Genomic DNA, 23876 nt, shown 5'->3' with positions numbered 1-23876 from the left:
GTGGAGAACCAACATCTATCAGTTATTTCTTATGTTAAAGTCTCTTTACAGTTTTATAGACTTATGGTTACAGTAGCCTTTACATAAGTAATTTACCTTTATAGGTGTACAGGTACTTTCTGCATAAGAAAAAGTTCATGTTCATTTTTTTGACATCACTGGATGAAACATTGGGTAATATTTCTGGTTTGCCTCTATATTTTTCACTGTTTCCACCCAAAATAATGAGCTTTTCATTTTAGCTTAACAGTTTTGATTTTGAAATTAAATCTTTCTGTGTCTGATACAAGATGTGAGTCTGGTTTAGGAGCTTGCCTTGTCATTCTGCTACCGAGCTCCTTCTAGAAGTCTAGTAAGCAGCACACCTAAATTCTGTTGAAAGATTGAGTTATTAGAACAGTTTTAATTAAAAATCTAAGGTATAGACAGAGGACTGAAAGGTGCCCAAGTCATACCTTGCTGTTGCATATAGTGTCTCTCATAAACTTGCAGCTTCATGTAGATTAATAAGAATTTGTACGTTAAGCTAACCTTAATGACAGTAAAGTAGTATATACGTGTGTGTGACCTCGCATCAGGATTTGGTAATGCTTAATTTCTTTTCTGTAGACAAGCGGGACTGATGTGTAATAGCCTATAGAAACATCCTGTATAAAGTCAGTGGTCTGTATAGTTGTCAGTTGTGCTTCAGCCCCATACCTCAGTTCTGATATGCTCTGTCAGAAACAGAAAGACTTTGTGCTTGCCAGCCTGAGGAGCCCTGGGGACTGCTCCAAGAAACACAGGCAGCTTCTGTTCCGGGAGGGGGGAAATGAGTTGCCAGCTTCTGTTCTGAGGAGGGAAATGTGGTGCCGAAGCCATTTCATTAAGCTGCAGAATCTGAGACAGCTGTAGATAAAGACATTGAGTGATTAGTAAACTACAGTTTCAGCAGCACAACGCACAATTCCTGTTTCTGATGCTAAAAATTGTTACTAGTAATGCAAAAATAATGTTCCAATGCTCAATACCTTGTAAAAATAGCTGAAGTGTTTTCAGACGAGCTCTCTTGTACTGCTACCTGGTTATCTTTAGTCTGAAACAAAGGTGATACTGTTTCATACAGGCAGCTGATACCTTTGCCTAGTATGATATGTAGGGATTAATAATTAATATGATATTAATACTTGCAACAAAAATTACTTCAGTGATGGCAACTGTGACTTCCCCATCCCCCTGCCTCTCTCTAAAATTACTTAAGACTAAGATTTTATGTTTCTGCAGCAGGCTAAATATGCAATCTGGAGGAAATAGTTTCATGTTTTAGAGGTGGATTCACCCGCAACAGAGAAAAAAGTGTACACTATATATTTGTCTTTGTAGGAAACGGGCTTCTTTGTGTTTTCTCCTATTACTGCCATGCAAAAGGTGATTTTCAGCCAGGTCACCAGCAGGCAGTTGTTAATGAACTCGTATCCATGAAATTGATATGTTGACTGACCCTTGGAGATTTCGAGATACTAAAATAATATGTTTAGCACCTTGTCTCATTCTAGAGTTTAAAATAAATATTTCTGAGAGGACACTGAAATACTATCTTTGTCTATTTAGTAATGAAGGCATCTCACCTGGTGCACTTGGGTAGTTAGCGCATGTCCCTGTCCTCCTCACTGTTGTTCTGGAACTGATACCTGGAGTACAGCCATTCTAACTGTTGCTCAGATTAAAATACCTTTTCTCTCAAGATGCCAAAGGGATTTAAGGCAAGTAGAAAAGTGGTCAGTAGCTCCGGTGAATATAATGGTGGATGTCTATGTTCATACGTCTGAGAGGGGAAGCCTGATTTGTAAATGTGTTTACATTTTTGTACCAAAATTATCCTGTTCCAGTGAGCATACTTTGAAGTCAGAATTTATAGAAAGAACTCAAACTGGCTGCAAATTCAAATCTCATTACAGATTGCAATACATCTAAGAAACATTTTGTGACAATAAAGGAAAGCTGCTACAACATGCATCAGTTAGCATCTTCATTCAGTCTAACTGCTAGTAACTGAAGAGTATGCTAGCTATTGTCTGCGAGATTGCATTTTAAAGGCTGAATATTTTTAATGATTCATGGATTTACTACATGAACTATTATAAATTCCATTTAAACTGTTCAGGGTTCTGCAGTGCTTTTATTACACTAATGAGCTAATTGTTTAAGAATCATTCACATGATTCATCCTCTGGCTCAGCCTTTTAAAAAAACTTTTAACTGCTGAAAATCTCTTGACAAACCAATATTTATAGCAGTTTGACAGCAGGATGAGGAACAGCGTTTGTCTTTGTAACAGCTTAAAGAAAAGGCCTTTCCAGCACCCAGCCATGCAGTTACAATCTTGACCTCTTTCTTATGCTGGGAACATACACAGAGCAGACAAGCAGCACCTCCCATGTGTTTTCTTGACCCTTTGACTGTCCATTCACTTCCCATCTGTTTTGCAGCCTTAAAGGAACAGAGGGGGCCCTCTACTTATAAATCTGTCTTTGCAGCTGATAAATGATGTTCTGTCTCTTTAAGGGCAGCCTGGGTGGTTTTGCCTTCCCCACCCCCCAGTCCCCCACCAAAAAAAAGCCAACCAAAAAAAAACCCACCAAAAACCCAAATTTAGCTTGCCTTTCCTCATCCAGAGGAAAATATGGTATGTGAACAAGAGGAAACTGGCAAAAAATGTGATGGGTAGTATCAAAGGATTTTCTACAATTCAGCAGGACATGACCTTGCAACAATCAGTAGGTTATAGTAGCTGTTAAGCTGTGGTTGTGAGATGAAAAAGCATGTTGATGCAAGTCCACCCCAACTGTGGGTGGAAAGTCTGCTTTCTGGGGCAGCATTTGGAGTGGCTATGAGCAGTACACCTCATACTATTTCAACAAGAAGTAAAGCCTTTGCATGGCCCTTGGAAAATCCAGGAATGTGGTACAAAAGGCTGAACTCCAAAGAGTTGATGATTTCCCACCCCACCCCACTCCCCCACCCTTTCTCCACCTGTCTGTTCATAGGGGGTTGTGTACAAATACGAGGTTTGTGTCTTAGGTAACCCTAAGCTAAAATTTGATGTTCAATAGGAAACTGTGGATCAACATTTCTAGTTTTTAATGGTGTGCTTCTGTGCATTCCGATGAAATCTGACTACAGACTGGGCTTTCCTTTTTACTAGAGGAAAGATGATGCATTCATAGCAGTAAATTCAACATTTCTGCCTCTGTGGTTAATTAACCATAACATAGAAGTAGCACAGCAAGCAGTGAGAATGTTTATAGGCAAGGAAGGGATTAAGAAAGGAGGGAAGATTTTTTTTTTTTTTTTTTTTTAAAAGGACTAAAGTCTAAACGCAATCCAGAGCAGAAGGAGGGACAACCATGAACTTTCAAATATCAAAGCCATGTAAACATTAATTGGAGACAGAAATTACTTTAATGTAGAACAGGAGAATTTATAATTAGGTATTAACATGTTTTTATCGTGTTTTTTTCATGCTGTATTTTCCATCAAAGTACAAAATAAAGATGGATCTGTGTCCAGAAAGATTTTACAAGTTTTCTTGATACTGCAACTGGAATTTGATATCTTATGAGCAAACTTGTAAACAGGGGAAGGGAAAACCTTTTGTTTTGCCTGAAATGGAGTTTTCTCCCTGTTCTGACACAGGCAGACATGAACATCTTTAAGATTCTGTGCTAAAACCATTAGTTTTTTACAGGTAAGCATGTATGATTTGAATGTCACAAAATTCATTTCTCTTCAGAAGCGTAAGCAAGACAGGTTTTGTGGGCAGAGGACACATCTTTCATTAGACCAATTAATGCAGTTGGAAAATACCTAGAAAACTTTTTCTTGCTACTTAGAACGTGGTTGAAATACATTAGTAACGTAGTTTGCTTTTCTAATTTGTGTTTAGTATTATTTTGAGTTTGAGATAAGCTCAGCTGAGGCAGCAATCAGTAAGCAAGCCATCCATGTAAGACTGAATATTTCAGGGGTTTCCCTTCTGGCCAGCTTATAATATTAGGAAAATTGAACTTTATATATGGCTGCATCTTTCTGTGTTCACAGCGTACCCAAATCCTCATTACAGATCAATTAGTCTGGTTTTGAGCCTTTTAGATTTAGGATCACAGGATTAATGACAAGAAAATGAGCGGGTAGCTATATCATTTCATATGGAAATAAGGAGAGACTGAGCGTGAATGAGGAACTCAAGATGTCTGAATAAAGAATTTCCTCGTGAAATTTCATGGGATATGGAGGGAGGATTATGGGAATATTCATGACTCAGATCAAGAGGCATAATGAGTTGATGTATGAACCAGCTTATCTTTTAGGTAAACACAGGGTAAATGGGAAGTAGAATAGCCATTCATTGCCCCTAGGCCTGTGAATGTTACTGTTCTAAAGATGGAAGCAAGGGTTTAGTTACAGTTATTCTTCATTGATTTCATTTGGGTTTTGATCACTGTTTAACAGGTGCTGGAAGAATTATGTGTTTGTAACTTCAGGTCTGCATTAAAAGTACCAAAGACCACATTGCCTTTCTAGAATGCAGTGTAAGTGATAGTATATATTTAAACTTCTGTAGTACCATATAATAAGAGTGTAGTACTTTAACAGCCTTCTGTGATATCTGAGCATTGTATAACAGTGCTGGGTAGTTCGACCTGTTAAAAAAATAATTTGCTAGGCTGCTGAACGCTTTTAATCTGTGGTTTACTTGTACATGGAGAAACGCAGTATCACAAAACCTAGAAGGAGCAACTGATCACCTTCGTCTATTCCTTAATTCACTTACATAGTAAGTATTCTTCCCTGAAACACAAATGATGTTCTGGGCTTGGCACATTGGTAAACATTCCTTAAAACAAAACATACTATAATTTACAAGTGTACGTCACTAATATTTTGATCTAGGTGTCCATGAAAACCCTGCAAATGTGGGTACACAGCTTATGCATTGCACTGAGGAGAAAACTTCCCTAAATCAAGATGGGTAACATCTGACTCTTGAATTGTAACCATTAATTGTTGTTCCAAATGCAGTGTCAGATGGTGCTGATGAAACTACAGGCAGTTATCCCAGAGTTGCAGACCCTGCACTTGCACTCATTAAAGGAGTTCTGCCTGAGCATTTATATTTACTAGTTTGTTAAGGTTAGTGTTGTGTAAATGCCTAACTCTGCCATTAGCCTATTTGAAAAGTAAACCAATTTTGCAGACTGCTTCTCTGTGCTACAGAATGGACTTGTGGGAAAATGTTATAGGATGACTGGGGTCTGCTGCAGCAAAAGGCTTTACAACTGCTAAGAATACAGGCTATAGCATGAATAATTGCAGCTATTTGGCAGTCATTGTAACTGTTCTTTTTTAAGAATAGCCAGCGTATTTTTTCAAAGTATTAAATTACCTCAAGACCTCATAATTATTACAGTTAAGCAGTCATTTCAATTCAGTCCAAGTATAAAAACTAATAAAGTGCTCATAATATGGAGTCAATTTTAGTATGTCTGTTCTCTGAGCAAACACAGCTGATTCAGTATATTCTGGTGGAATACATATTTGCTATCCTGTTATTTTAATATGACCTAATCAGAAAATTAAAATAGATTTTGTTGGCACAAACCTTTTTTTTTTTAAGGGTGAAATAATTACAGATTTTTGCTGATGCTATTAATTTTCAGGACTGGAATATTTCATTAGCAAGAGGTTGAGAAGGGAAAATATTTGCATTTAATACTGCTAAATCTGCCTGCTTTCACTAAGTCTAATGGCTTGATCAATATAAAGAACATACTTGGGGAAAGCATATAGCAATTTAAAAAAAAATCACAAAAAATAAAGCTATTGAAAGCATGACATTAAGAGACCTTCTGGGTTGTGAGATTTAATCTCCAGTTTTCACTGGCAACTGTTGCTCACTTTGGAGAGTGAGGTCCAGGATTAATAATTTCCAAAAATGTATCAACTCTGTCCAAGATAATAGGACATTATTTCAAAGGCTAATTTTGTAAATGTACATGGAGACATCAGTATTGGAAGCTGAGCTAAGTAGTTGCCTAAATAAATGCCATAGAATTAATGTTTTCATTGCACAAGGTTTATACACTGACATGCAAACAATGCATATATATTTTAATTTTTTTTAGTTAAAAAGATAGTAATGAAAACACTTTGAATGTGCTTAGTAAGGAGAAGTGATCATGGGACCACTTTTTTTCATTGGCAGCTTTCAAAGATTCTGCTGAACTGCATCAAGCATATTTTGGTTTTAATACTTTCTTTCCCTGGTAAAAATCAGTTACTGCTGTTTCTTAACTTCCAGGATACAGCTTCTTCCCCTCACACTGACTGTAATCTTCATGTAATATAGAAGTAATTTTAAAAAAAAAATCAAAATAATTCAAGAAAGTTCGTTGGTGTTTTCTTTAGGACCAGGAGTGTGATTCAGCCTCCCTGTACATCTGTGTGAGCAGATGAGCACTACTGGGGAAGGGGACACTGAAGTGTTGAAAGTATAAGTGGCTTGTCCTTCATCACCCGAGAGCTGCCTGATAAAGATAGAAGTTTGAGATTTCTTCATCCTCATAGAAGCTATTTTCCATATTTTATTTAAAATGCTAACTATATCTCTACTTCCCTTAGAACAGGAGTACAACATTTTGTTGATTTTTTTATTATTACTGCCATTATAATTACTTAAAATGGAATTCATAACTCTCTGGGATTGTCATTTTGTTACTGGATGAAACTTTTTGTTCTTAGCTACATTAGAGCACTCTTCAGAGGTTGTTTTCTTTTTTCCTCTTGTGCTTATGTATCCCGTTTAAGGCTGATAGTTTTATTTTTCTTTCTGTTTTGCTGTTGTTTCAGTTCAGCAAACAAGTGTATAACATGGTATTGCTAAAGCAAAGAAAACATTAATAAAAGATTTAAAACAACAACAAAAAAGCTCAAACCTTCTATCTCATACAAGGGAACACATGGCTTTAATCCAATAGTATTTTTAGCTTAAAAAAAATTATCTGTGTTTATACACATCTAACTTATTTTTGTCTGCCCCACTGCTCCCCCCCTGTTCCTTCATATTTCTGAAGTGTGTGTTTTTTCATGGCTATAATCACACGCAGAAGGAGCTTCAAATGAGGATGTGGTGAGAGAGAAGCAGGAAATCTCACAGGCTTTGGATTCCAGCTATGTTCTAAATCTTGCTTCATAAGCAATTTAATAAATCAAATAGGTTATATGATGACAAGTGTTGTATGGAATTGAGGAAAGAGTGGAAAAATGCCTAAACCCCTGAATTTTTCCCAATCAATGTTGCCTTTTCGTTCTTAGTAACTATTTGTAGTTGTGTTCAAGACGTGTTTTTGTAAGAGAAATAAACTCCCAGCTGTAGTATTTATATAAAATAAAATTCTGCCCATATCCATCTGGTTACTACTGAAATGCAAGGAAATAATTTACAAATTTTAAACATTCTTAACATTGTGCATGCCCTTTTGAATAGGTGTCTTGAATACTGATGTTCCATTCCTTGAAATTCTCCCTGCTGAAAGGGCACTAGCTTTCAGCTCTTTTTAGAATGATTAGTAGTGTTTGTGACACTTACTGTGGAGAATACGGATAATTGGTTAAAAGAGAGAGGGATTAGTGGGCATTATTTAAAAGACAACAACTCCTTTACATGTAATGGCTGTACAGTAGTTCTACTGTGCATGATCGAATGTAAATTTCAGGGTTTTAAAACACAGTGTTTCTATAATTTGATTGCTTTGGTATAAATATTTGAATTATTAATTAGCATGATGATCATAAAATATGTTTGTAGAAATTCTTCAAATGGGACAGGGCTTCATTTCTTCTGACGTAGAAAAATGTTCTGAATCTTAGAAATAAAGAAAATAAATGCATAGGGTAATACAACATCATCAGGTTTTATGTTTGCAGGTTTTGAGGTGATTGGTTTTTGGTTGGTTGGTTGTTTTTTTTCTTTCTGAGCATATCCTCAATTAAGTAATAGGTATTTGAACAATGATCTTCTTAATTCCTCCAGAAAAAGTTCGAGAAATCCAGGAAAAACTTGAAGCCTTCATAGAAGCCCTCCATCAAGAAAAGTAGATTGTTCAAGCAGGTAATCACATTTAGATCATAAAAAGAGTGCTACAATTTTGTCATTGTTCAGTGTAAAATTATTATCCATCTCTTGTAAATGCACATATTATCATATAGACTTTGTGAAAATTCCTTCTTATTTTGTTGTGGTGCCTGGCTGCTGCTGCTGCTTCTTGCTTCTGGTCTGCAGAACTGTACTTTCAGCTTTTACACTACAAGCAAATACAAAACTCAGTAGAAATACAATTACTGGCTGGCTATTCAGATATTGTGAAACACCGTAAGCTATTTGATTACTCTCAGTTAATTATTTTTATCTGTGTTACGAGAAAGAAGGCATAACTAGCTGGAATCAAAATGAAGGGAACGCTTGTCTATAAAAGCGTTCTGATTCTTTTTTTTTCCCTTACAGGCACTATGTATTGTTAGCAAAAATATTTGCATGCAGCTAATTTCCAAATTTTTCTTCTGTATTAATTCTCAAAAGCGTGTGTCATATATTTGCACACATTTTAAAATAATCCCCTTTCTGTTTCAACAGCAACTTTACACAGGAATACAGCCTTTTCCAGGATACCTTGCACAAAAAAGACTGAATAAAAATGGCTTTTGTGTCCCATTCTCTTTCCTGTCTTTTGGGGAGCATCCTGAAATGTTGGAGGAGAAAGAAAATAATGTCTCATGGGATTGAGAAGTTCAATTAAAATCCACCTGCTCGTTTAATTTTTGAAGCTTCATGCACATGACAGAAGAGTCTGACTTGTGTGTCCATGAGATAGCTTGGGAGCTTGCTGAAGTTGTACATTTAAGGTCTTTTTTTTTTTTTTTTTTTCCCTGAAAGGAAAAAAGGCTTTTTTTTTTGACATCTGTCTTGTATGGTAGAGCTGGATCAGATTCATAAAATGATTTTATCTGTTGTCATTTTCTTGCCTGCAAATGATCCTGGGCATTTGACATAAAGTTTTAGTATTTGTATGTACATTAAAACACCCTTCTAAGAAATGCCATTTGTATTTGTTATGCTCTGTGTTGAAGCATTCTCTGACCACTCTGGTGCAGATTTAAAAGCATGGTATTGAGATCTTGAGAGTAAGCTGTGGGTTTTGTTCAACTCCTAAACTCCTGAGAGACATCATCCGAGCAATTCTTGTAGTGCTTTCACTTGGAAGTACAGACTGCTGTTCACTGGCACCTTAAAAGGTTTGGCTCAGGAAATAATGTCAGCAGCTGCTCCTTTTCCCCATTCTTTCCTAATGTGTTTTTACTTTTGAATCATAGCCGATTACATTTCATTTCTGGGATTGCACAGACTCTGATTTTCTTATTAACTTCTCCCTTTACCATAGGTACAAAGTAACCTGATCGAGTACGTGTGAAATGTAGAAAGATACTCTGTAAAATTCCAACTTGTCCAACCTCCTTAACTAAAAAAGGAAAATTGTAATTAATTACATTTTTCTAATACCTACTGTAAGACCAAAATCATTTTTATAAGAATGATATGCACAAGGTCCTTCCACACCCACTTGATTTCTGTCATTCAGTATAGTAAAAATAGTAAGTAGTATTTCTTTTACTGCCTTTCACTTCTGCCATAGAAATGTCACTTCTGACAAATGTAAGCATGATATAGGCTCTGTATCATAGGTGCCTGGTGATTAATCACCACTGTATTTTTCTATCCACACTTTGCCACAAATGATCTGGATACATGGCTGAATACTTCTGTGGAAGAAGACATTAGGCCTGAAGCAGTTTGTTTTGCAGTTGTCTGATTATGTACATTGAAAAATTGACCTAGGTTTATTTTTCCCTTTTGAAAAGGCTATTGATTTTGATGTGTGGCAATTAAGACAGAGGAATCTGAACATTTTCCAGCAGATACTGTTTTTGTTTGCTCTCAGAGGAAACAGTATAAAATTTGGTAAGAGTTCCCCAAATGTTCAGACATAAAATATTTAGTCAAGTGGACAAAAAGTTAACATAGAGCAATTCATAAAATGGTGTTGAGAGGTTAAATATTTCAAGGTGATATAGCTGAATGTTTTGGGATTTTCTGTTTAAAGTTACTTCCTGAAAATGAGTGGTTGTGAATGGAAAAATGAAAAAAAATTGCTTGTGTTACCATCGTTCTCTGAAGATAACTTCAGAAATGTAAGTTTGTGCAATTCTGAAGGCTGAGTCCTTAGATTGTATAGCAAGTGAAATAAGTCTGTACTTGTGTTAAATCACTTTTTGTAAAAAAAAAAAAAAAAAAAAATCCAAACAAAAAAACCCCAAAACACAACAAAAAAAGAACTTTTGCATTTTACCTAGAGATCACTGTTTGAAACTTGTGTAATGTAAATGTTGCGAAATGTTGCATCCAGTGGCCCAGCGTTCATCTCTCTTAGCGTGATGTTCCTGTAGTTTTAGTTCCAACTTCTCTGTGCTGCTCATCTAAGACTCTAGCATGATGTATTCCATGAAAACTAGGTATTTATTGAATAAAAATGTAACTGAAGGAATAATAAAATGTGGGGTTTGAACACAGTGCTATTGCGCCTAATTCAGAAGTCAATTTGGCTTTCTCATTTGTTGAACTGTGCAGAAGTATACTGTTAATGGTCATTAATGTAATGCCTGATTCAGAAGGGCTGTGTCAGCACCAAGTTAGGGGTAACTGTACTATCTTGTATCTCTATGTGTTGTCTCTATATAAATTAATTATTTCCTTACCATTTATGTAATATGTTTAGACAAAGATGTCTTATGAAAAATCATTATGTTGAAAACTCACCTCTCTGGAAGTTTAGATAATGAACTGATATTCAAAATATGAATGAAGACTGGTTATGAAGTGTTAGTTTCAGGTGCTTTTAAAGTAAACATGCTTACTGGGACAATGGGCTTAAGAATTATAGAGCAGTCAGTTTACTAACACATGAATTCAGCAATGTATCTCTTTTTTCTTTCTTTTTTCTTTTTCTTTTAGATGAAGAAAAATTTTACAAAATCTATTGAAAAAATACATTTGGTAAAACCGTGGAGTTGAAGGTGCTGCATATTTGCTTCACAAAGCTTAAATTGCAGACATGGGCATGTTGGGATCAGTGAAGGATTATAACTCTACATTAACTTGATTTCATGATTAAACTAAGTAAAAATGGTCTTGACTACAAGCAACAAGGAATTTGATGGTTTTTATAGGATTTTGTGTTAAGGTTAGAGGAAAGAGAGAGTTATGGTAAGTTGTGCCTATCTCACTAGTAAGTCAGCATCATTTAAAGGTAAAAATGGACTTAAGTGCTGTTAGATGGCCACTTCAAAATTGCTCCTTGTAAGGAGTATTTTACTAGATAGTTGGCTGTAGTTATGATAAGCAGCATAAGAAAGATATGCTGACTGTTACAACAATTTTTAGGTAGTAAACAGAATTATTCAAACTGTCTCTAAAAGTCATGTGATACCGAAAAGTATGTTATTCCAAACTCCTTTGCACAAGTTCAGGATATTTTTCTGTATTACGTATACTACCTTCAAATTCTGCATAAAGCAATCTATTGTAAGGAGCAAAGAGTAATCTGTAATTTCTGTGCCTTTTTGAGATTAGGGAGGAGATTAGCAAATGCGAATATAATTACTCCTTAAATAGATATTTTATTTTCCAAGCATGTTTTTTACTGTCATGTAGGTACGGTAAGATATTTCTGGTTTTCATTAAATGAGAAGTTTATGAGCCAAGGTTTAAATATTAATGGCCAGGGGGTTTTCTGTTGCTTCATGAAAAAGGTACAAATAGTGCTTTTTCAAATGTCAAGAATTATTCCTTCTGAGTGGTTACCAGACCGTGAGAAAGATGAAAAACTTGGAAATATGTTTAAAAAAATTTTTTCGAACGGAAGTATAGTTAAGTTAGAGGATATCAAGTCAAGTTCTTAGTTATTACAAATGTACTGGTATTCTCTATTTCACAGCCAATGATTTTTTTAATCTCATTTTTGACTGGGTATATTTGAACCTAAACTGAATTATGATGTATATCCAAAGCTAGAGTTTTGAGAATTTAATTTTCTGTCTTAAATGTAACTTAATAACTCTGAATGATAGTATTAAGAAAGATGCAAGAGATTTCATCACTTCAGCTGAGAAATGTTGAAATATGGGATCTCCAAGTCTGACCAAGGGCCCCTTGAGTCAGTCAGAACTCTTTGTTCCTGATGGGACTTGTCCCTGGCAATGTCTGTGGGATATTTTTATGTCAGTGAAGGTGTTGCCATGTGAACTCAGTCTGTGATGATACTGCTGTTTCTGTAGAATTGCAGCATGAGTTTTCTTTGACTATTTCTGCTTCTAGGTCTTAAGGTGCTTTAGGAAATGTTCCAGTCATGCTTCCTCACATGGATGAAATGTACAGTGGTGAAGGTTGCTCAGATATTGGAGCATCTTGCAAGAACTTAGCATGTATGGCTGTCTGAAAAAGCAACAGCTAATAAACTAGCTGTCCATATTTTCCTTTCACTTCCACAGGAAACATCTGACTAGAGTTCTCCACTGACGGAGAGGTAGAAACCTGCCCGTTTCCAAAGCTTGGAGAGAAAGTAGAGGTTTGACTACAGTTGTGATTACAAACTATCATGCTAGCCTGAACTACTGCACTTCCAGTTACTGCTGTCTTGTGTGCAGACGTGGTTCTTGATGCTTGATTTCTAGGCTAGGAGACATACTATGAACACTCTGACCACCTGCATAATGGAAATACATTTATTTTTATAGAGAGCTTAATAATTGGCTTAAAGCTCGGGGGGGATGACCCTACTTTCATCTTGACGTGAAGATTTCAAGTAATCTTAAATCTTGAAGGATTCTATCACTTTACTTGATAGGGTGCCCTTGCAGTGACTTAACATCTCCAAGGTACTTGTTTATTTTATTTTATTTTATTCTGTGTGTCAGTTTAGGTCTCTTGGATCCTGTTCTATTTTGTAATTAGTTCAGTAATCCATCTCCCCTTGCAGAAATCTTTACAGAACATGACCAATCACTTGGTAATTTTTATTCAGTAAGATAGATGCATTGTAAAGCTCTTGCAAGATAGGTCCTATGTAGTCAGATAACTCTTAAAGCTGTAGTTTGTCAGTATATGTTCTATATGGCTGTGATCACAGACCTCTTACAGAACAGGGCTGTCATTAAGAATTTTTCAGTGTAAAGTACTATACAGAAACAAAAAGAAGAAGCTGAAAGGATACAGAGATTGTAATGATTGTTTATGCTGTGGTGCTGTAATGGAAAACCCATGCAGATTTCTATGTGCACAAGTACCGCTTGCATCTGGCACCCACCTCTGTACTGTAGCGCATGAGAAGGTAAATTATCCAAGCTGTTGTTCTGTAAGGAATGTTAAGGAATCACAGGCGTGATTTTAGTTTGGACTGTAGAAGTGATTCAGGAAATAGTTCTGGAATTGCTTCTGGAATGGCTTGTGAAACAACTCCAGAGCTAACCTCATGTTCTAGAAACTTCTCTTAAATTGATTCTATATTGTAGTGTTTCTTGAATTGACTCTCACTGGGGTTCTAGGCATGGTTCTGGAGATTGATCTGGAAATGAACCTGCTGTTGGCGTGGGACTGATTCTGTAATTGACTCTAGGTGATGTTCTAGAGCCAATTTCAGAAGCATTTCTAGCCATTTCTGCTGAAAAGCTGTTTACTGTGCATAGCTATAAATGGTTGTGTGTTGCTGAACACTGATAGAAAGCTGTTTATTTGCTGCTCTTGGAAATCTGTAGGTTCTAAGAGGGCTTCCAGAACAGTGCATTTCTGAACTATCCTTGGTAGTGACAACCAACAAGATAAGCTTTGTTCAAGTTTTTTACCCAAAGGACAACAACAAACTTTTTGAAGGTTAATCAGTGGTGCTATTATTAGCACATTGGATTATACCATTCCTAATTACAGGGGAAGATGTGAAGTTTGAATAAAAAGGGTATTTTAGGATAAGTTCTTAAACAGAAATAGCTTAAGTGTTGTACCCCTATTAACATTGTAGAGACAATTTTTCACGAAAGAGCTGCGCATCACTAGACAAGACTGATAGCTGCCACATCCTTAGAACTGCAAAGGACAAGCACATTCTGTTTGTACTCTATTACTATCACACTTACCATTTGGAAATGATAAACTCTACCCTTGACTGAATCTGCACATCCATGTTTCATAAAAGAGCATCTCTTTCAGACTGCGGGAATACTGGAGATTGCACAACAAAAGCCCCTTTAGATCTAGATGTTATGTCACTACAGAAATCATAACCAAAGATCAGTTTTACTTCCATTTCAAGCAACTGGTCTCTGCTAGCCTCATCAAATAAGCGTTAAGGTTACAGTATGCCCCCTATATTTCAGAACATTTGAAGCAGTGTTTTGCCTCATCTGCACAAGCCAATTGCTTATGGCTTTTGATGTTTAGAGATGGAACATTCATTGCAACCTTTCTTACAATGAGTCTGTTCTGGTTCATGTGAAAATCAACATCCTTTTTTGTGTTGCTGCCTGACAGGATGCTACAATACTATTAGCATTTGCAAAGGGTTTGCTCTATCTAATAGTGCAACCCCCAGATCACAGGCTGCTCAGTTTGTGTTTCTCTATTATGTGAAAGACACAATGAAGCTGAAGGCTGGCAAAGGCCTGTCAAATCTTGTAATGTAGCGAGCGACCCCAGAGCTTCATTCTGCTTTATATCATCCCTTGTTCCCCATCCCACCCCTTTGCTTGAATGGGCTGTGAGGTAGGTAAATGAATTCAGTGGTATGGTAGGCGGATGATTCCTTTCTGACCTCGTTCCTGTACCATTTGTTTCCAGGCTTGTTGGAGGGAAAGGGACATATCTGAACCTTTTGTTTCAAATAATTTTCTTGCAGGTTGGGGAGTTAATGCAGACCTTGTCTGAACTCACCCGAGCGGAAAGTGTTCTGGGTACAAGTCATGACACGCTTGGTCCCTTGGAATTGCTAGACTAAAGGAGAAAGCAGTGAATTGGAATTCTTCCACATTTGGTGTTGCTTAAACACCTGGACACCTTCCGCCCCCCCTCCCCCCGCAAAGTGTGCATGTGTTTATATCCTCTCTCATGCCTTGAAACATCTGTCTTGGGAGCAGACAAGAAGCAAACAAAGAATGACCTTTGAACAGCCCAGTGTTACGTGTTTTAGTTGGGAAGGAGTTGAGCCTGTGGCAAAAGCTGAGTACAGCATACACTACTGGATTGCAAAGGAGTATTTCAGTACTTCTGAAATTGGCAGAGCACTTCTTAGGTCTGAAGAGAGTTATGTTGGTTTGTTTAGGGATTGGATCTTGGATCGTGTGTTTCATGGTAAGGAAAGCAATGGTTTCCCACATACCTGGATTGAATCTTGGCAGCAGTGAGACCTTTCATACCAAAGCTGCCAGAGCTGTACATCCTTGAAGACACTTTTGTAGAAAGAAGACTGGAGTAATGTGGCCAATAGCAAAATATGAGGTGAGAATACCACTGTAAGTTTGCCCTCTGCACTGCCGAGGCCATGATTTTTGGAGGGTTATTCTTACCTTCTGAGTCATGGATTCCTAAGGTGTCAAGCATAACACAAAGACAATACTCCCTCCAAGCCTTAATTGTACGTAGCACTATGTTTGTAGTATCTGAAGTGTAAAATCACAAGTAAATCACAACAGGAACCCATCTACGTTATTTCACTCTCAGTATTCATGGAGGTCTTCTGCTGAAGAGGAATGTTCTGGGTACCGTGAACTGCCACAGCAGCATACATCTGGAGGAGCAGGAGATGCACAACAATCTCCATCTACTTAGCCCAGCAGAAACCTAGCGAGAGGCCTGTTTATCATTTGGACTCATCGCTTCGCGTTGTATCTGTGCTTTACAGAAGGCTTCCACAAGCCAAAGCAGGCATTGGGACAAATCTGCAACAACATCAGGCTTCAGAGTTGGTATGAAAGACAGGCATAAAGGGGATGAAAAAGGATAGTCATACCCCAGCTAAGGGTGTTGCCTTAAACATGTAGATATGGTAATTATTTTATGTTTGTGGACTGTAGCTTGAATATACAGACATAAGAGATACTGTCTATCGTATTGATGCCTATGCATATTACATTTTCTGTATGTGCTTCTAGAATTATATGAAAGTTATGAAATAAGTAGTATTAAGCTTGAAAAGCAAACTTCCATATCCTGCAGAGATTCGGGGCATCCCCAAAACAAACTCTGCTCATGCTTTGTGATCCCTCTGTGGTATGTATATCTCAGGTGGAAGGTGAGTTCGTCTGACAGTTGTAATCTCAAACCCACCTAACCTGAAAGCTGTTTGCATGTGCAAATTATTGTGTAGTTTAGGACTAATTATAGACTAAGTATTTCATCCAAATAGAATAGCTTCCCTGCCCCACCCCCCAGATTTTTTGCTAAAACACTTTATACTTCCACAGGATTCCAGTACTGATGATGTATATCTTTGTGTGAGGCATTGTCTGCTTTCTCACAAGGAAGACAAGCATGAATATGAACTGCATAAGGCCCTTTATAAAAATATATATAAAAACCTAAAAATTTAAAAAATCCTCCACCAATAACCAGGAATGCAATGCCATCCCCTTTGTTTTTATCACATAGTACTTCTACTCTAACCAGTGGACAAAATATTAATTTTTATCTTGACGTTTCTCTGGCAGCTCTCATCAATTAGATAGTTTTGCAAGGAAGCTTTTTTTAAGCTATTAAATGGTTGTTTCACAGCCCAAGATTGGTTGCCACTGGATAGTATTGCCATAAGGAAAATAAGAGCTTCCCGTTTGAAAAGGCCTTTTTCCCTCCTGTCATCCCTTCAACCGGAGGAGACAACACTTCCCTTTCCACTAAAAAAAAAATAATTTTCCATTGCCTGGTGCCTGAAAATTAGAATTCAACAACGCTTATGGAAGTACAGCTAGCCATAGGTTATCTGATGGAGGTTTATCTCTGTACACTGCTTTGTTAAATGTTTTTACACGCCCTGTTTGGGTTTCCTGCCAGCACAACCTCCTTCCCTGTCCTCCTCTGCCCTATTGGCATGTAAATTGACGCCCACGCCAGGTGACATTCTCTGGCCTGTGATGTACTGAAGGTCAGATTAAATGCTGACAATAGTAACGTCTGGCTTGAAAAATAGATGGTATAACTCATACTGCTGTTCACGTCCCTTTTCAGTTTTGTTTCTGGTGTCTTGGTTTTAGCTAGAAGTGTGTAGCACATTTAATAAACATACCAGTATCTCAACATATATATTATGTATGCAACAAAAACACCCATGCTGACTACCTCAGAAATTGCTGACTGGTCTCAGCATAGCCCAGAACAGAATGTATTTAAGTTTCTAATCTAGTCTGAAAGACAAATTCTATTAGTAAATGAATAACAGAGAAGAAACATCGGAGTGATTTGTTGCAGGAGGCTGTTTTCTTGTGGAAACAAGGGAATATTATAGCACTTGCTGAAGCTTAGAGCAACTCCTGGATCCTCACTGAAATCAAGCTTTGTGATGAAAAGGCTTGTAGCTTGTTGGGCCAAGAGACGGGGATTATAAGAATATTCATGACTCCTGAGAATCAGCAGGTGAGACCTAATACACACATTTGCCCCTCACCCCCTTCCCCAGCTCATCCTTTTGGTAAACAGTACATAAAGGCTGGGTTCCCAGAGTGACTTAACTCAGTTCCTGATCTTTTTTTATTTCTGCTCTTTTTTTCCTCTCCGTTCTTTATAAAAAAGATTGCAGTGGTTTTGCCACTTGTCCCAAACAGAAGCACGGACTCTCCTTTTCATTTCTAAAGAGCAACTGTGTGGCCAAACCAGAAGTCTTGTGACATTACTTAAGAAAGCAGAATGGTATCTTAGCATCCGAGGCCTCTTTTAAAACATAAAGAAAAGCCTTTCTGAGAGCTTGGATAAGCTGGAGAGGAATCTCTGTGACATATGTGCATTGTCTTAGGAGAGCATGGGTTGAAGCCAACTGGTGGGCCTCTGCCTTTACTATACTAGGTATTTGTCGTGCCTGTTTTGGTGTGCTTGCTAGTTAGTAAACACCCAGTATGTAGAGTCCGTGCAGTTAGAAGCAGTCACAGTATGTGATTGATGCAGGACGCCGGTAGAGGAGAGTGGCAGGGGATGCTCTGTGAAAGGCAGAGATTCCTTGAGCAAGATGCGGAAAAGTATTTTGCTGGCTTTTCCCAAGTGAAGCACAAAGGCGTGTTCTATAGCGGGTTTCACTAATCAAGCTTTTGCAAAACTGTTACACTCTTTCACTGTGGTGTGGGTGAAAGAGGGATTCTCATGAATGCTGATCCTGTCCGGATTCTGACAGACTTTACCTGCAGGCATGAAGTTGCATGTTCAGCTGGTGGGGTAGGGATGATTGTCAGCTCTTTAGCTGAAGCCTGAGCATTGTCAACCCTTTGAGGCCTGAAACAGTGCCTGCAGTGAAGAGAGAAAGTGCCAGATTTTTGCTTTAACTCGGTGTTGTTGCATGCTTTTTCTCTACAGAAACGTGTCAGTACTGTTTGCTCTGTCCCATGATCTAGCACAAGCCCGTTCTACCAGCTTGTCATTCTCCCGTATGTGGATTGCAACCGGTGGGAGTAATAAAGTGATTTGGCAGTGGGGGGTGTCACACTGAATGCAAGGGAAGGACATTTAGGCTGATGTCAGTCTAGGGTCTGCGCCACTTAACCAGGGCTGGGTGCAACTGGAGTACTAATTCTCCCTATACTTGTCCTGGTGTAAAGCAAGGGCAGGCACTTTCCCAGGTCCCACAGCCTTCCCAGTAGGGACAGTACAGCCAGAAAGGCTTCAGCTGGCTGAGACACAGATGACTGGAAAAAAGTGGTTTGGCACAAGTGTACCACTGTGACCAAAAGCTTGCAGAACATCTATCAATGAAGCCACAGCAATCATTCTGCATTAAGGTGAAGGTAGCTTTTTTAAGGTTTTCAGCCTTTCCAGGATGGATGTTTACAGCATTTTAAATCCCCCTTGGAATTTGTCTGCAAGAGCTGTAGTGCCTGGCTCTGACAAAAGTGTTGTTACACTTACTTTGAAAGCGTCTCAACATAAGGATGCTTGCTTGTTGTATCCTGGTGACAGCATCTGAACAACATTTCAACAATTTTCTTGTTAATCTGAATGTAACTTGATAGCACTTCATTCCCTGGCTGGAATTTGGTCCCCAACAATTGAAACTGAACTGCTGTCTGCTCAATATAGTTTTTCTAGTAACTGGTGCATCTAGGTCAACAAACTGACAGGCATTGCTCATTTTACTGCTTGGCAAATATTGAACTAAAGTCTTCAACACTGTAACACTGTTGACAATTGCAGGATAATGGTATTGTCCTCTTTTGTTACCATGAAGTGCATCTTTGCGTCCGAGTCTGGCGTAACACACTCTGTAAACAACAAGGGATGTTGTGATCTGGAGTCCCAAGTGTTTGCTCTGACAATATAAACTTACTGCCTGCTCTCTGAAACCAAACATCCTGTCTCTGCCATGGTTACTTCAAACTGATATTGAAACAAGCCACTCTCTTCCTGAAAACACTGGAGGGCGATGGCATGGCTGCTGTTGAAGGAGCTCTTTTCCCTTTTTGAAAGCTATCTGTATCACCTTCCTTTATTATTCTGCAGGTCCATGTTGAGAAGTCCAGACTAGGCTTCAAGAGTTTGAAAATGAAGACTAATACTTGGTAGGAAAAAAAAAAAATAATCGCTGTGGATTAATACAGTTAATACTAGTCCCTCTGGAAAGGAAATGCTATGTTGCAAGCCTGCTGTTAGTTCTTTCTTTTCCATGACAGCATGTTAGAACAGACAGAATAGTTACGAGCCAAAATGCAGCTGACAAAAAATTCCATCACATGCATCCTGTTACCTAGGCAGCGCACTGCTCTTTGCCTCTTCCTTGTCCTCTCCAAAATTAAACCTCTCCATGACTTCCGTGAAGGTCCAGGATCATTTGAGTCCCAGCCTCCACAGTTTCAATGCCTGGCCTCTCCCTTCTGCTTAACTAGTATCTCTGGCTCACTCATTTACTAATGTGAGTCATCACCCTGGATGTCTGGAGTAATTCAGCTGTGTGTAATTCAGTGAGGACATGCCCCAGAAGAATGGTGTCATTAACAAAGATTTTAAATTTTTTTCCATGCTACCTTTGGTCTTTGTTCACTACAGGCTTTGTTGTTTATTTCATATTTTGGTCAAGGGTGAAGATTAAAGCAGATCTGCCTTTCCTTTGCTTCACATCTCCACTTTCACCTACAGGTTTTTTTGCACGTGAACTGCACGAAACCTTTATTTAGGCCAGTTTGCAAGCTAAAATGGTAGAGAACCTCAATCACAATGAATCTGTTTGAAAAGCGCCTACCTGCACATCTGCAGTTGCAAATTACATATGAAACATTAACCCAAACACTGTTAGGTGAATCTACAAGAGACAGCCTTTGCAGACAGTTGGACCCTGCTTCTCTAGACTAGTGTCCACCAGCTTGCAGGATGGGTCCCCTCCACAGCTGTATTCAAAAATTAATCCACAGCTTTTTATATCCTCAGTGGACACACAAATTGGTATAGCATGTGCTGTTTATTGCCTTTGTGGGTTGAACTAATGGTGCTTCCTTTCCCTTTGTGTCTCAGAAAAACACAGCTTTGCTTTTGAGGTTAATGCGGTCACATGCTAAAAAGTCATCTAAGGTCAAAAAAAAAGGAAGAGGCCAGCATGGATTTCACCACCAGGTGCTGAGATGGGATAAGTCCTACGATCTACTGTTCACATTTCACCGTGTTGCAGACTTGTCTTGGATAATTCAGAGCTGAAGGGAGGGGAGATGCGATTGTAATTACATTCCCAGCAAAAAGGAGAGAGGTAAAGCTTCGTGCTCCAGGAAAATTCCACTGTAATTCTTCCTATATTAGTTCAGAGGGGCTTGTTGATCATGAGCCTGGAAGCTTTTGTGGGTGATGTCAAGTGACTGCTTTTGGGGATGATTCACCTATTGTCTATAAGTTTCCTTTTACCAAAAAAGCAGCTGCTGAAGCCTCTATTTCCACTAAACAAAACTGTCTTGAACTTCTAGGAGAGAACAAGGCCCTCACTGTGCTGGCCCTGACTGAAATCCCAGCCAGGAGGGAGAAGTGAGACCTGTTTCTTGCTTTTGCAAAAGCAGGGGTTGTTTTTTTTTCTTTTTTTTTTTTTCTTTTCTTTTCAGCAGAAGCTGTGAAATGGACAAAGAAAGTTAGCAGCCATCAGCCCTATGAGAGAGAAGAGCCTGTCCATCCTGTAAAGCTGCAGTATTTTTGCATCCATCTGCAAATGTGTGTAGCGGGGGTGGCCATGCTGGCTGAGCCAGCCAAAGCTGTGTACAGCAGACGTTTATTTCCCAGCCACTACCCTGTTCAGGTGCCTGGCTTTTTCACATGTTCGAAGATGCTGCTGTCCCCTTTTTGTACAACAAGCTCAGCTTATGTGACTTTTGCTTTTAGATGACATATGTCCCTATGTGCACCCTACACAAGGAAGGAGGCTTGCAATTAACTTGCAGATGCTGCTCCCCTTCTGAAAGAAGCAGTTCCCAGAAAGGCTCAGCCAGAGCTTGCGGGCTGCTCAGGTGAAGGAAGCAGCAGGGAAAAAGACAGCCTGGTGCTTCAGTAGGAGACAGTAGTGAGTTCCTGTGGGCAAGGGAACGGCGGCCTCCTAGTGAGCTAGTTGGACTGTCTGTGAGGCAGCATCTTCCAGCTTCCCTGCTAGCAGGAGCTCATCAAGCCAAACACAGCTGGGAGCAGCTCTCCACCCTGTTGAGGCTTTACAGTAGGACTTCTTGCATGGTAACAAACTACCGTTCCCGTGCAGACAGATGGCTGCATGCTGTTATAAAACAAAGTCAAGAACACGTTATACTGCCATTTAAAATACTAGTCTTTTTATGTAAAAGGTTTGGTGTGTGGCCTCCTCGGGCACCATGTATATGTATATGACAGTCTGGGACTACCTGTATTGACTGGTGTCAGTTCATTATCTCTGGTCCTTCAGAAGCTGTTTGCTTCAAATATATTCTTCCAAATTATCCAAAACTGTATATTAACCCCAAAAAGGCCAGGTTCTTTGTTAAGAAAATATTTGAGAACTAGCCTTTTCTCCTAATAAACCTAAAGTTGAGTTCTAGGAAGCTGTAGAGATTCTCAGCATTTTCACTCTACATTCAACAGCAACAATGAAATCATCTGAGATACATGTTGGTAATGTTTTCTCAGCCACTGATAATTAAGAATTTGTAATGGAGAAGAACCAAGCAGTCTTTAAGTAGCCTCCCTCAACGCCACCTCAGAAAGTGGAAATGTGTGTTGAGCCATATTCAGACTGTATTGCAAGCATTCAGCTTGGAAACGTTGGCTGCACTGGTGGTTACCTGCACGGTTGATTTTAGGATAAGTAGCAGCTAGAAATCCCTGAATAAGACCTTTCCTCTATCAAAAAAGTTCATTCGTGGACCTCCAAAATGTATGACAGGAGGTTTTTTCCAGAAATTGTCAGGTTCCTTGGGCCCGATTAATTTTACAATAAATGTTAATGTGAAAATTGCCTTCTGCTTTAAGGAAATACTCACTGAACAAAGGCTTCGGTGTGACCTGAACTAAGTATTTTCTGGAGTTTACCAACACCTGGTCCTAGAGGTTACCAGAAACACTGCTCAAGCACAGCACAAGTAAAACCACGACTCCTTTCCAACAGCCAGGGAGAAGCAGGTTTGCATGGAGCAGAGGAGCTGCTTTAAGGAGACAGACCTGCAGGGAGACGAGAATAGCCATGGTATGCCATGCTGCACACTTACATAGAGCTATTCTGGACCTCAACAAAGCCCTGGGAGAAACTATTGTGTTTTAATTGTGCAAACCCACGTGGCTGATGAGAAATACAAGGGTGGCTTTTTTGCTTATTAGAATTCTAAACCCAGTGCTTTGGTATGGCCTTTTTCTCTGGAAGTGTCTCACTGTTGAAGTATGCTGTGTCTGAAATCTCTTTTCTCTGAGTCCTCCTAGAAATAGCTTTCCCGTATGTAAGGCTTAGTTTAGAGTCAAGAGACAAAAGGATCTTCATGGAATCATACCGTGTTAGATGGCAGGACTGAGGGGGTATGCAAAGTCTTAAGTCAAAATCCTTTTGGGAAAACCATGGCATAAATTCCCAAGTGTTTGTGGAACTTCGCCCCCCCCCCCCCCCCCCCCCCCCCCCAGTAATTTAGCCAGTATTCGGGTTTTTGAGTCCTCCAGAATGTCATTTCTGTTAGTTATATTTTGCTTGGTCAGCACTGTAACAGTGCTGTGAAGTTTGCTTGCAGTTACTGATGAACAGCAAGGGCAGAATTGACTCAGAAAAGATTGTCCCAGTCAAATACCCACATGCAAAACAGGGGTTTAGGTGGTGATAAAGAGGAAGGGGTTGGCCAGCTGGCTGTATAGCTCTTCAAGCAAACATTTTCAAGGTAACACACATTGGTTTCATTTATTAGAAGCTGAAAATAGACCTGTTAGGTCTAAGGTATGCCTGAGGTGTGAGGTGTTTGCTTGGTTAACAGGAGAGATTCTGAGGTATAATGCACACCGATGATCATCTTGGGTTTTCCTGTCAATATTAATCTTGGATTTTCAAGGTTGCTTGATATTGCTTGGGTGTGTGCCCTCT

The 23876-nt window shown here is 38.8% G+C and overlaps 1 protein-coding gene across 4 annotated transcripts in view; it reads left to right on the top strand.

The window, feature by feature from the left end:
* OPA1 (OPA1 mitochondrial dynamin like GTPase) overlaps window positions 1–10662 on the top strand; it is a 53814-nt gene extending 43152 nt beyond the window's left edge. For all 4 annotated transcript variants that reach the window (XM_040612524.1, XM_040612521.1, XM_040612523.1 and 1 more), the window contains 2 exons: window positions 8072–8149; window positions 8672–10662. In XM_040612524.1, coding sequence (XP_040468458.1) covers window positions 8072–8136 — 65 coding nt within the window. In that variant the 3' untranslated portion in view covers window positions 8137–8149; window positions 8672–10662. The remainder of the gene's footprint in view (window positions 1–8071; window positions 8150–8671) is intronic.
* Window positions 10663–23876: the final 13214 nt, after the last annotated feature.

The sequence above is a fragment of the Falco naumanni genome, chromosome 13, assembly GCF_017639655.2.
Source record: "Falco naumanni isolate bFalNau1 chromosome 13, bFalNau1.pat, whole genome shotgun sequence".
In the NCBI taxonomy this organism is placed as follows: domain Eukaryota; kingdom Metazoa; phylum Chordata; class Aves; order Falconiformes; family Falconidae; genus Falco; species Falco naumanni.
The sequence above is the reverse complement of the archived record's forward strand: the minus strand, read 5'-3'. Positions and strand labels throughout refer to the sequence as shown.